General features: G+C 37.0%; 1 protein-coding gene across 4 annotated transcripts in view; it reads right to left on the minus strand.

Annotated features, from left to right (window-relative positions):
* VPS13A (vacuolar protein sorting 13 homolog A) overlaps positions 1–13,706 on the minus strand; it is a 238,929-nt gene that overhangs the window by 187,551 nt on the left and 37,672 nt on the right. For all 4 annotated transcript variants that reach the window (XM_073021503.1, XM_073021502.1, XM_073021504.1 and 1 more), the window contains 7 exons: positions 13,367–13,426; positions 13,084–13,164; positions 12,006–12,063; positions 6,298–6,425; positions 5,996–6,102; positions 5,022–5,193; positions 76–138 (listed from right to left, as the gene is read on the minus strand). In XM_073021503.1, coding sequence (XP_072877604.1) covers positions 76–138; positions 5,022–5,193; positions 5,996–6,102; positions 6,298–6,425; positions 12,006–12,063; positions 13,084–13,164; positions 13,367–13,426 — 669 coding nt within the window. The remainder of the gene's footprint in view (positions 1–75; positions 139–5,021; positions 5,194–5,995; positions 6,103–6,297; positions 6,426–12,005; positions 12,064–13,083; positions 13,165–13,366; positions 13,427–13,706) is intronic.

Here is a 13,706-nt window from a genome sequence, read left to right on the forward strand (position 1 = left end):
GATTAATAATATCACATCTGTCATATCTATATGGAATTCAAAATTATTTTTACTAATTGAAAAGCCAAGAATTACCTCAACTTCTGCCTGCTGTCTAGCTATAGTTATATTAAGGACATCCAAGGTTTTTTCCAACTCCTGAAAAATATAAACAAAAATGTGTTAACTTTACAAAAATAACTTTACATAAATAACTTAATAAGCACATAATCTATCAAACTGCTGCACTAAAGAAAAGATATAATAGGAAGCAAACAACAGAACACTCATCAATATAATACATATGTTAAATTCTTGGAAGTAATGCTTGAACACATATCAGCATGGAAATTAGTAAATTAGAGAGTAATATTTTGAAAACTGAAATCATACATATTATGCATAAAAGAGTTCCAAACTCTTCAAGTGATAAACACACATTAAAATATGTACATGCATTGTTTAAAATGATTTTATTTGGGTTTAAACTACAGATAAGGGTAAACATATTAGTGACATTTTCAACTAAAATTATAATTACAAGGCCAAGCACAGTGGCTCATGCCTGTATTCCCAACACTCTCGGAGGCTGAGGCAGGCGAATCACTTGAACCCAGGAGTTCCAGACCGGCCTGGGCAACATGGCAAAACCTCTACAAAACATATAAAAATTAGCTAAGCATGGTGGCACATGCTGTAGTCCCAGCTACGTAGGAGGCTGAGATGAGAGGACAGCTTAAGTCTGAGGGGTCATGGTGCCACTGCACTCCAACCTGGGTGACAAAGTGAGACCCTGTCTCAAAAAAAACTACACATAGATATATAATCATAAATCCTTCATATTACATGTACAGCCTGTATGTTACCATTAAGATACACGCATACCTCAGAGATATTGCAGATTCAGTTCCAGACCACCACAGTAAGGCAAGAGTCAGACAAATGTTTCGGTTTTCCAGTGCATATAAAAGTTATGTTCATACTACATTGTAATCTATTAAGGGTACAATGGCATTGTCTTAAGAAAAACTAAATACCTTAATTTTAAAATACTTTAAAAATTTATTGCTAAATTTTTTTTTTTTTTTTTTGAGACGGAGTCTCGCTCTGTCGCCCAGGCTGGAGTACAGTGGCCAGATCTCAGCTCACTGCAAGCTCCGCCTCCCGGGTTTACGCCATTCTCCTGCCTCAGCCTCCCAAGTAGCTGGGACTACAGGCGCCCGCCACCTCGCCCGGCTAGTTTTTTTGTATTTTTTTAGTAGAGACGGGGTTTCACCGTGTTAGCCAGGATGGTCTTGATCTCCTGACCTCGTGATCCGCCCGTCTTGGCCTCCCAAAGTGCTGGGATTACAGGCTTGAATTGCTAAATTTTTTATTGCTAAAAAATGCTAACAATCATCTGAGCCATCAATAAGTTGTAATCTTTGGCTGGTAGAGGATCTTGCCTCAATGTTGATAGCTGCTGACTCATCAGGGTGGTGACTGCTGAAGGTTGGGGTGGCTATTGCAATTTCTTAACCGAAGTTTGCCCCATCAATTGACTCTTCACAAATGATTTCTCCGTAGCGTACAATGCTGTTTGATAGCATTTTACTGACAGAATTTCCTTCAAAATTGAAGTCAATCCTCTCAAACCGCACTGCTGATCAACTAATTTTCTGTAAATTTCTAATTGTCATTTCAACAATGTTCTCATCTTCACCAGGAGTATATTTCATCTCAAGAAACCACTTTATTTGTTCTTCTATAAGAAGCAACTCCTCATTGGTTAAAGTTTTATCATGAGTTTGTAGCCAATTTAGTCATATCTTCAGGCTCCACTTCTAGTTCTCTTGGTATTTCCACCACATCTGCGTGACTTTCTCCACTGAAATCTTGAGCCTCTCAAGGTCTTCCATGAGGTTTGGAATCAACTTCCAAACACCTGTCAATGTTCATATTTTGACCTCCATCCATGATTCACAAATATTCTTAATGGCATATAGAATGGCAAATCCTTTCCAGAAGGTTTTCAATTTACTTTGCCCAGATCCATCAGAGGAATAACTACCTATTTCATAAGGCAGCTATCACCTTACAAAATGAACTTCTTAAATAATAAGACTTGAAAATTAAAATTACTCTTCAATCCATTGGTGGCAGAACAGATGTAGTGTTAGCAGGCATGAAAACAACATTCATCTTCTTGTATTTCTCTATCAGAGGTTTGGTGACTAGGTGCATTGTCTATTAGCAATAACACTTTGAAAAAAATATTTTTTACTGAGCAGTAGGCCTAAGCTTAGGTTTAAAATGTTGTAAACAGATATGGTGTCATCCAGGCTTTGCTGTTCCTTGTATAGAGCATAGGCAGAACAGAGTTAGCATATTCTTAAGGGCCCTAGGATTTTCAGAATGGCAAAGAAGCACTGGCTTCAACCTGAAGTCACTAGCTACATCAGCACCTAGCAAGGGAGTCAGCCTGTCCTTTGAAGCTTCAAGGCCAGGCATTAACTTATTCACTCATGGTATGAGAGTTCAGATGGCATCCTCTCCCAGTAAAAGGCTGTTTCATCTATACTGAAAATCTGTTTAATACAGCCACCTTCATCAACGATCTTAGCTGGATCTTCAGGATCACTTGCTGCAGCTTCTCCATCAGCACTTTCTTCTTCACTTTACACTTTTATGTTATAGAGACAGCTTCTTCCCTTAAACTTCAGGAACCAATCTCTGCTATCTTCAAACTTTTCTTCTGCAGCTTCCTCACCTCTCTGTCTTTATGGTATTGAAGAGAATATGTTTAGGGCCTTGCACTGGATAAGGCTTAGAGGAATGCTGTTAGCTGATTTCATCTAGACCACTAAAATATTCTCCACGTCAGTAAACAGGCTGTTTCACTTTCTTATCATTCATGTGTTCCCTGGAACAGCACTTTCAATTTTCTTCAGGACTCAGCTAACCACTGGGCACAAGCAGCCTAGCTTTTGGCCTGTCTCTGCTTTCAACATGCCTTCCTCACTAAGCTTAATAATTTCCAGCTTTCAATTTAAAGTGAGAGATGTATGATTCTTCCTTATATTTGAACACTTAGAGTCCTTTGTAGGGTTATTAATTGGCCTAATTTCACTATTTTATCTCAGGGAATAAGGAGGCCCAAGGAGAGGGAGTCAGGAAAACAGCCAGTCAGTAGAACAGTCAGAACACGCACAACATTTATTAAGTTTGCTGTGTTAGAATAAAAACTTCAGCAGAATTAAATTTAAGAGTTTAATTGAACAATGAACAATTCACAAAGTGGGCAGCCTCCAGAGCCAGAAGAGGCTCAGAGACTCTGGTGTAGCCACGCGACGGAAGAAGATTTACGGACAGAAAAAGGAAAGTGACATAGAGAAAATGGAAGCGACGTACAGAAACAGCTGGTTTGGTTATAGCTTAGTGTTCACCTTATTTGAACACGGTTTGAACAACTGGCCACATGTGATTGGCCAAAACTTGGTGATTGGCACAAGAGTAGACTAGAGTCTGTTTACACTTCCATTTAAGCTACGTACAGAGAAACCTTTTGGCTGAACTTAAAATATGTAGGGATGCAGCTTTAGTCTAAACTTAACTTAACGGCTGTCTTATATGAATGCAGTTTGTGGCACCTGAAAACAGTTACAACAGTAACAGCAAAGATCACTGATCACAGATCATCGTAACAGATATAATAATGATGAAAGAGTTTGAAATATTTTGGGAATTACCAAAATGTGACACACAGACATGAATAAATGCTATTGGAAAAATGGCGCTGACAGATTTGCTAGACATGGGGTTGCCACAAACCTTCAATTTGTAAAAAACACAATTTGTACAAAAGCAAAGCACAATAAAGCAAAGTATGCCTATATTTCAAGTAGACCCCGACACACTTAAAACTTGTTTTTAATACTTAACACTTTTCATAGTTGTCATAGCTGTTGAAATAAACTGAGATTAGCTAAATCTTTCATCATAGCTATCTTTACATACCCATAATTACTTTTGAGAATTTCATGCTCAAACTATTTTTCCCCCAAGAGAAGTAACTACAACCTATTATTATTTCAGAATAATTTATTCAGGGTTCTCCTATCCAGACTTGGAGGATTCAGGTTACGATTCAAGACTAAGAAAACCTGAACCCATCCCCCAAAAGACTCTAAGCCTAGGCATTCCTAATAGCCCTAGGTCTTCAGAAAGTCTCCCGCATTGAAAATAAAAGTAAAACTCAATCTAATCTATGATTTAGAAATTCATTCTGGATTCAGAATGTTTATATTAACTTCAAGAGACTAACTTCCCTTAATCTCTGTAAGCTATAGTTCACCAATTTGTAAAAGAGTCCCTCTTGAAACATGTCATAATGCTAAGACAAGATTAATACAAAAATAATATCTCAAGATAGATAATTAAATGTAAAATTACTGGTAGAGACTAGAAATACCACAAAAATTAAGAGAAAAAGGGCTCTGTATAAGCAGAAAATTCAGAGATGTTCATGCAAGCACTAAGACTTAAGTAGAACTTCAGGGATGAGCAGAATTGAGTGGGTAGAGAGACAAAGGCAGGTAGCATTTATGAGCACAGATGTGGCTATAAGAATGAGCATTAAATAAACAGAGGACAGGAAACATTAAACTAGTGCATAGTCAGATGGTAACACAGGGGAAAAATGCAGTGGTGACACATAAAAGGCTTTGAAATCAACACAGAGAAGTTGGAATCAATGTAGCAAACACTATTTAGACTTTTGAGGTTAAAAATGACATAATCAATAGAGGTTTCAAGTTACTATTTGCATGAACCCAAATTCCTTCAGTTTGAGAATAATCTCAAATTTCAAAAGCTCACAGGAGAATTTCAACAAATCTTGTATTATCCAGCTGAAGTTCAGAACAGAAGTACAAAAAAGTCTAAGTAAAAGAGAAGAAAAGGTCAATAAAAATTGGAGTGAAAGGTAGGGAGTATTAGTCACTGAAGACCAATAAGGAGTTATGTAGTATAAAACATTCAATAATTTATTTTTAAATGCTAACCTCCAAAGACACGAGAAGTTCACCAGGTGGCTTCTTACTTGTTAACTTTTTTTTATACAGTTCTTTATATTGCTTCATTTTTCCCCTATGTTTTCTAATATGCTTCCACGACCACATCCGTAACCTGGGGCAAACATTTACTTCAAGAACACCATGTATAGCATAAGCCCACCTAGTTAAAAAAACAAAAACATTTAACACCCTCAAGTCAACAGTATGAAACGTAATTGACATTGCTTCCACTCTAACAACATACATAACTATACTACAAAGATTAGGAAAATGATATATTATCTGAGTACTTCCTTTTTACCCAACCCTGTTTGCATCAATAATCCATTTAATATTAATCTTTCCTCTTTCTTAAGTGAAAATAAGCAAAATCATTCCATTTTGTTAAATATGGTTCTACACAAGAACTATTAAGGCATTAACTGGCAAATAACATTTAGTCATCTGAATAATAACTGAAATAGTCAACTGAAAGAGTAATTGTAACTTCTAGAAACTAGGGAATAGCTTAAAAACTGGAATAACAAGACTTTTGAGTTTTAAAATGGGATTATCTTGCATAGACTCCGTAACATTTTTAGGTTTTAAAATACAGGTTTAATAATATTGGTTCAGTGTATCTGATAGGGAAGTTGAGGTCGGGGTTGGGGAGAGAAAATGCAAGAAAACAAACCAGGGTTTGTTTTTGTAATAGTTCTAAATATACTGACCCATCTATAGTAAATGAAAACTATGGTATTTGAGTATCTCAAGTTGTAAACTGTGTTAGGAAGAATCCCTTAAATCAGTTTCATTAACTCAATAAGCTAAAGCGGCTACATACATTTCTAGCTATAAATCAATTATGGTTTGTATCAGACCTTAAAAATAGTATATTTTAAAGATTACTCTTGAAGTCGAGAAATTTATCTGTATGTCGTATTTTTAAAATCTAAAAAAAAAAAAAACTCAAGGCATTTTACCATTCTCTGGCATGGTGGTGAAGAGGCACGTCAGGTCTGAACTTCCTATATGGCATATTTTGTGTCATCATATCAACTGATTCAAGAAGCTCCATAATACTGAAATACTAAAGAATGGAAAATCAAAGCTCTTAAATGTATCACATTTTTTTGTTCAATTGCTGAAGATAAAAGTTACATTACTGACTTTTTAGGGAAATGTTACCATATAACATCATGAATTTTAGTGAAACATTTAAAATCTTAGTTTTGCTTTCATCAAACAATAATTCACAGCTGAAAATTGTATTAAAGAAAATCACCTGTGGTTTATTAAATTCAATTGCTATGTTATGTAACTCAACATCCAAGTTTATTTTGGGGGCAGAAAAGTCAAAATCAGATCGGCGATTCATCACAAGTTTGGCATTAGCAGATATGGGACGAAACACTGAAAAACAATACAAATGGAAAAAAATAAATAAAACTGAGTTATATTTCCAAAGTCTCAAGGCAGTAAAGTGATGAAGTTGAAAACACGGATTTCCATTTATTTTATACCCTTTCTACAATTCCCAGATGTTCACACTGCCATGGTTCAGTCAGATGAACCGTTCCTTAATTAGTGGAGAAGATTCTTTATCTTTTTCCTACTTATAATTCACTGTCTTCCATAAATACAATAAAGGCAAATTGAACTCCCCTTCAAAACACCAATATGATACTTAAAAGCAGAAACATTTTAAGAAAAAAAAATTCAATAAAATAGTTTTAATACAAGTACACAGTTTTATAGAATGAATGAACATTAGAAATGCTAAGAGGATTAACACTGGTTTCCATTATATAATTTCTGAATTTCTGATCAGCTTCTCTAGATCCATCTGTGTTCTTCCTTTTAATTGGTAAAAGGAGAGAAATGAAAGGGAAAGTTTGCCCAGGATTACCTGCTTGGCTCAACCCATAATCTAAGATAAATTCCTCTCAATTCTTTGTGTTTGGTGCCAAAAAGAATAAGAACCACTCAGAAGAAAACCAGTAATAGCAGAATCTAGACAAAGACCCATCATTAAATTATAAGCTAATTTATATATAAAGATGATATATTCCTTTTATTTTAATCATCGATACAGACTAACATTTAATTTCTTAAACATTAAACATTCAAGAATATGTTTGAATATAAACAAATGCTTAAAGATACTGTTCTTTCTTCTGTATTCCTTCTTACACTGGAAAAAAAAACAAAAAAACAAAAGCAATAAATAAATCTAGTGGCTGGTGATGGTGATAGATGCTACCCTGGACCTACAATTCATTGATCCTCCAACCTTTTTCTCTGCCCTACACCTCTGCTTCACATCCTCAGTCCATCCCCAGCCTACTGAAGTTCCATCATCAGTTATTTTAATCATTCCTTTGCATAGATTCCTTAACCTCTCACTTCGTCAGTGTGGAGTAACCTGCTTAACTCCACAGTGCCCCTAAGGAGCTGAACACGGTCTGGGGTAAAAACATACTGCTGGGTCTCACTTTAATGTCATAAATCTCAAGTGCATCCTTAATGCTGCTGAGCAATCACACAGCAGACCTTGAGTTCAAGAATCATCCAAATCCATGCTACAGCCTATTTTTGTAGAGCCAGTGAGCCAAAAATGCTTCACACACTTCTACAGTTGTTTAAAAGAAACAAAGAGGAATGTGTCAGGAACTGTATATGGACGGCAAAATGTAAAATATTTAACTTACTACATGTCCCTTTCCCCCGCCCCCCAAAAAAAGGCAATGTTCTCAAAGTATGGTTTGAACCCTATTCTACCTGAGTGGGTCTCAAACTTCAGTATTCATTAGAATCACCTGGAGAGATTATTAAAACATCAAACTGTACAATGGGAGAAAATAGCTGCAAACTATCCATCAATTATACAGGGGACTAATATCCAGAGTTTACAAGAAACTCAAACAGCAACAACAAAAAACTCAACTCCATTAAAAAGTGGGCAAGGGGCTGGGCGCGGTGGCTCATGCATGTAATCCCAGCACTTTGGGAGGCCAAGGTAGGCAGATCATGAGGTCAGGAGATCGAGACCATCCTGGCTAACATGGTGAAATCCCATCTCTATTAAAAGTACAAAAAAGTAGCTGGGCTTGGTGGTGGGTGCCTGTAGTCCCAGCTACTCGGGAGGCTGAGGCAGGAGAATGGCATGAACCCGGGAGGCGGAGCTTGCAGTGAACCAAGATTGCACCACTGCACTCCAGCCTGGGAGACAGAGCGAGACTCCATCTCAAAAACAAACAAACAAAAAAAGTCGGCAAAGAACATAAATAGACATTTTTCAAAAGAAGATATACAAATGGCCAACATGCATATGAAAAATTGCTCAACATCACTCATCATCCAAGAAATGAAAATTAAAACCACAATGTCTTTTTTATTAAAAAGACAAAAAAATGACAGATTTTGGTGAGGATGTGGAGAAAAGGGATTACTGTTGGTGGGAATGTAAATCAGTACAATCTCTGTGGAAAACAGTATGGATATTTCTCAAAGAACTAAAAACAGAACTACTATTCTATCCAGCAATTCCACTACTGGGTATCTATCCGAAAGAAAAGAAATCATTATCTCCAAAAAAAAAAAAAAAGCGCTTATATGTTTACCACAGCACTATTCACAATAGCAAAGATATGGTAGCAACCAAAGTGTCCATCAACAGGTAACCAGACAAAGAAAATGTGGTACATAAACATCACAGAATACTTTTCAGCCAAAAAAAGAAGAAAATCACATTTTTTGCAGCAACATGGATGGAACTAGAGGTCATTATCTTAAGTGAAACAATGCAGAAACAGAACAACAAATACTGCATGTTCTCACTTGTAAGTGGGAGCTAAATAATGTGTATATACGGACATAGAGCATGGAATGACAGTCACTGGAGACTCAGAAAGGTAGAGAAATGGGAGAGGGGTGGATGATAAGAAATTACTTAATGGGTACAATGTACATTATTCAGGTGATGGATACACTGAAAGCCTAGACTTCACTACTATGCAACAGATCCATGTAAAGATTGTACTCCACAATTTTATATAAATAAAAAATTAAATACAAAAACATTAAATGCTGAGCTTCACCTCCAGAGGTTCTGATTCAGGAGGTCTGGGAAAGGCTCTAGAAATCTGCATGTCTAAATGATGCTGCTAGTTTGAACCACACTTTGAGAATATTGCCCTAGTCAATTCACTCTCTCACTCCCCTAGCATTCCTATTTCATCCTCTCTTTTCCCTCCAAAAACCTCCAACACCCCATGTAATGGTTAATATTGACTGTCAACTCAATTGTATTGAAAGATGCAAGTATCGTTCCTGGGTGTGTCTGTGATGGTGTTGTCAAAGGAGATTCACATTTGAGTCAGTGGACTGGGAAGGGCAGACTCACCCTCAAACTGGGTGGGTGCAATCTAATCAGCTGGCCAGCGTGGCCAGAATAAAAGCAGGCAGAAGAATATGGAAAGACTAGACTGGCTTAGCCTCTGAACCTACATCTTTCTCCTGTGCTGGATGCTTCCCGCCCTCAAACATACAAATTCTTCTTCTCAAACTCCAAATTCTTCAGCTTTGGGACTCGGACTGGCTTCCTTGCTCCTCAGCTTGCAGATGGCCTATTAAGGGATCTCACCTTGTGATCATGTGAGTCAATACTAATAATAAACTCATCTTTATATATACATCTGTCCTATTAGTTCTGTCCCTCGAGAGAACCCTAACATACCTCAGATACTTATTTTTTAATTGAAGAGCTCAGAGGAGAATTTCCATCAACTCTTATCACCATATCTAATCATCTACTCAGTATGAGGACTTCTCTCACAACTAAACTCTATCATATAAATAAACTAACTACGCTCCTATCTGCAGCAAATCTCTCCACTTGCGTACTAGACACCATTCTCTTTCACCTATATCAAACCAGAAACTGTCCCCCGTTTCTCCTGCATCATCAATTTGTCATGTTCTACTGGATCATTCCCATCTCAGCCTATAAACAAGCTGTCATCTTCCCGATTAAATATAAAAATAAACAAAAAGAAAACCTTCATTCCCCCTTCCCTCTCCAACAGGTATGCCAGTTATCAATTTATTACTTCTGAGCTCCAAACATCTCCTTCATAGCCTGCTCTGAAAAATGATTTGGGGATCTCTAAATATGTTTCTTTTGAAGGCAGAGAATGTAGAGAAAAAAAATTTTTTTTTTCTTTTTCCAGCTGGCATAATGTTAAGCTTTATCAGCAGAGGACACTGGAGAGACACTGAAGGAGGAAAGAGTTATGCTGCCTGTTCCAGTATGTTCACTCAATAGGCTCCTGCACGAACATGGCTTCTCTCACACTCAGCTCCTACAGAACCGGCAGCTTCTGCAGTGTCTGGTTCCTCCAGCATGGAGTTCTTCAGCACTGGCCTTTTGTAGTACATGGCAGCTAGAAGCAGCCAGATGCCAGCAACTTCCCCCAGCACCTTGCTAAGGCAGTTTTGTACTGGAGTGCATTCAGAGAGATACCCCTCCATGAGGCTCCCTAGAGGTAGATTTCCAGAAAGTTCCAGAGAGCGAAGTACCAACAGGTTTTGCTGGCACAGCACCACAGAGAATTTCCTGCCATTCAATAAGCCACACTATGTCCTCCAACAAGGTCTACAACTCAGTCCTGAGGTAGGGGGACATTCTCTTTTGGGCACCCCATCCTAGCCCTAGGGTAGGGGATGTTTCTTCTGTCTATATTCTTTAGCATTTTTATGAGACAGTCCCTTGTTACTCCAGTCTCCTCTTATACTTAGTAATTCTTTATATTACATTTGTTCTCTTCAAATTACTCAGTACTTTCTCTCCCCTCATTGAACTCTGATACAGCAGGAAATGACTTCAGGGCAAAGAAGAAATCAGTCGACTTTACCATAATGGATTTGAAAATCATAAACACAGATAACTCATCTGTTCTGAATATGTCCTATAAGAAGAGAATCAAGAACATGAAACCAAATTCAAACCAATAAAAATAATTATTTTAAGAGTGGGCACAAAAAAAGTCACTTGAGTAATCATGAAGGTATATAATACACACAGAAAAGTATCACTGAGCCAAGAAAGGAAATACTTTCAGGAAGGATATTCTATAGTTAATGACATCAGACATGCAGATTCAAGAATTAAGTTATCCATCACCAACTTTTATTAAGTGCCCTCATGGTAGAAGAAACAGCACTTTTTTTGTTGTTTTTGTAGAGACGGAGTCTCGCTCTGTCACCCAGGCTGGAGCTCAGGGGCACGATCTCGGCTCACTGCAACCTCTACCTCCCGGGTTCCCACGTGGCTCACACCTGTAATCCTAGCATTTTGGGAGGCCGAGGCAGGCAGATTGCCTGAACTCAGGAGTTTGAGACCAGCCTGGGCAACATGGTGAAACCCCATCTCTACTAATACAAAAGAAATTAGTTAGGCGTGGCGGTGTTTGCCTGTAGTCCCAGCTACTTGGGAAGCTGAGAAACAGCACTGATTTTTTCTTTCTGTTTTAGTAATTCATTTCTGATTGGAAAAGTAATGCATGCTCATTTTAGAAAATTTGGAAAATACAGAAAAGTATAAATCAAAAAAATTTTAAATGTAGCATGATCTTACTATTTTTAGAAAGGCTGTACTAGCTAGCCTTATTAAATTACATTTGCAATTTTGAAATGTCTTTATAAATATTACCCTAATGCTTATTGAATAATCCTTAGAGGTTTATCATAATTTGTTAACGTCTTTTGTTGGACATTTTTCCCTACAGTTTTGAAATATAATCAAAAGCTTCATAACAATAAAATATGTTAATAAAAAATATAATATTATTTGGTTTTGTATATACATTATAAATACATTTAACTATATAGAAGGAAATTTAATATGAACTAGCACAGTGATAGCAACAATGTTAATTTAAAATTTATACCAATTACTTTAACTACTTTTTTTATCTTATAAAATGTACTTACCAAAATCATAACCTTCTGGAACAATATTTTCATTGACAATGCCATTTCTCAAGTCGTCCTATTAAGAGACAAATTGCTTTTATTTATATTCATGCCAATATGTCTTTTTTTGAGATGGAATCTCCCTCTGTTGCCTAGGCTGGAGTGCAGTGGCACAATCTCAGCTCACTACAACCCCTGTCTCATGGGCTCATGTGATTCTCCTTCCTCAGCCTCCTAAGTGGCTGGGATTACAGGCATGCAGCACTGTGTCTGGCTAATTTTTGTATTTTTTGTATTTTAACACTTTGGCTATGCTGGTCTTGAACTCCTAACCTCAAATGATTCACCCGCCTCGGCCTCCCAAAGTGCTGGGATTACAGGCGTGCGCTACCACGCCTAGCCATATTCATGCTAATATGTCTTTATCCTAAAAAATCCTATTATCTGCAAAAGAAAAATGTTTATAAAAACAATTCTAAAAAACAATTCAAACTTAGGAGGACTTAGCTATGGCAAACTATTAAGGTAGTAGTTAAACAATATCTCACCAAACTACTCTTATAAAAGGATATTCTAAGAACTACTTAGATTTGCAGGTATCACTGGGCGCAGTGGCTCACACCTGTAATCTCAACACTTTGGAAGGCTGAGCTGGGAGGATTGCTTGAGGCCAGGAGTTTGAGACAAACTTGGGCAACAAAAAGTGAGACCTTGTCTCTACCAAAAAATTAAAATATTAGCTGGGCATTGTGGCATGTGCCTATAGTTCTCGCTACTCAAGAGGCTGAGGCAGGAAGGAGGATCGCTAGAGCCCAAGAGTTAGAAGCTGCAGTGAGCTATAATCGTGCCACTGCACTTCAGCCTGGGCAACAGAGCAGACCCTGTCTCCAAAAAAAAAAAAAAAAAGAGATGGGGGTATGTATTCATGCTTGTGCATAGTTACATACATCTTCACCTGTATCTGTAAATTCTGCTAATAGATTGTGCCTAGAAAAAATACTGACTACAGTATGTTAGATAAATGACAATGAATTAAACCTCATTCAAAATATGATACCAACAAATATATACATGCATATCAAAAAAATTTACTTACCAAGGAGTCATCATAATCATTAAGATAAAACATCTGAGACTTCACATTCCAATAGGCAAAAAGGTTATCCAATCGGATTAACTGAAAATAAAATTTATTAGATGTCTCATTTTCTTAGAATTTTTAACATATACTATTTTTAGAAGTCTCAAATAAGTAAGTGAGCCATATCACAGAGTTAAACAAATAAGCACAATTTACATACATCCTTATCTATATATTATCATTTGGCTTTCCAAAATTCTCTTAAGTCCATGAGTTGACAAATACAGTATTTATTTACCTTACGAACTAGTTTCTCAGTTTCATCATGTAAACATGGAACCCAGTATTGATCAGTTGTCTGAAAAGGAAAAAAAAAGAATGGCAGTAAAAAGGTCATTCCATTTGAAATAGCAGAGTGATAAATCACTATCTATCATACCCTAGACCAATGTCCCATGAAAATGCCTTTAAAGACGTATCACTCCATCAAAAAATACTAACTGACCACAGTAAAGTATCTGCTTTCAAGGAAGGAGCTCATTGCAGGTCAGAAAAGCAAACAAAGAAACAGGCAATTTCCAACAGGTAAGTGCCACAGTAGAAGTTAAACACACAGTTCATTGAGAGGACATGGCAGG

The sequence above is a fragment of the Chlorocebus sabaeus genome, chromosome 12 (genome assembly GCF_047675955.1).
Source record: "Chlorocebus sabaeus isolate Y175 chromosome 12, mChlSab1.0.hap1, whole genome shotgun sequence".
Classification (NCBI taxonomy): domain Eukaryota; kingdom Metazoa; phylum Chordata; class Mammalia; order Primates; family Cercopithecidae; genus Chlorocebus; species Chlorocebus sabaeus.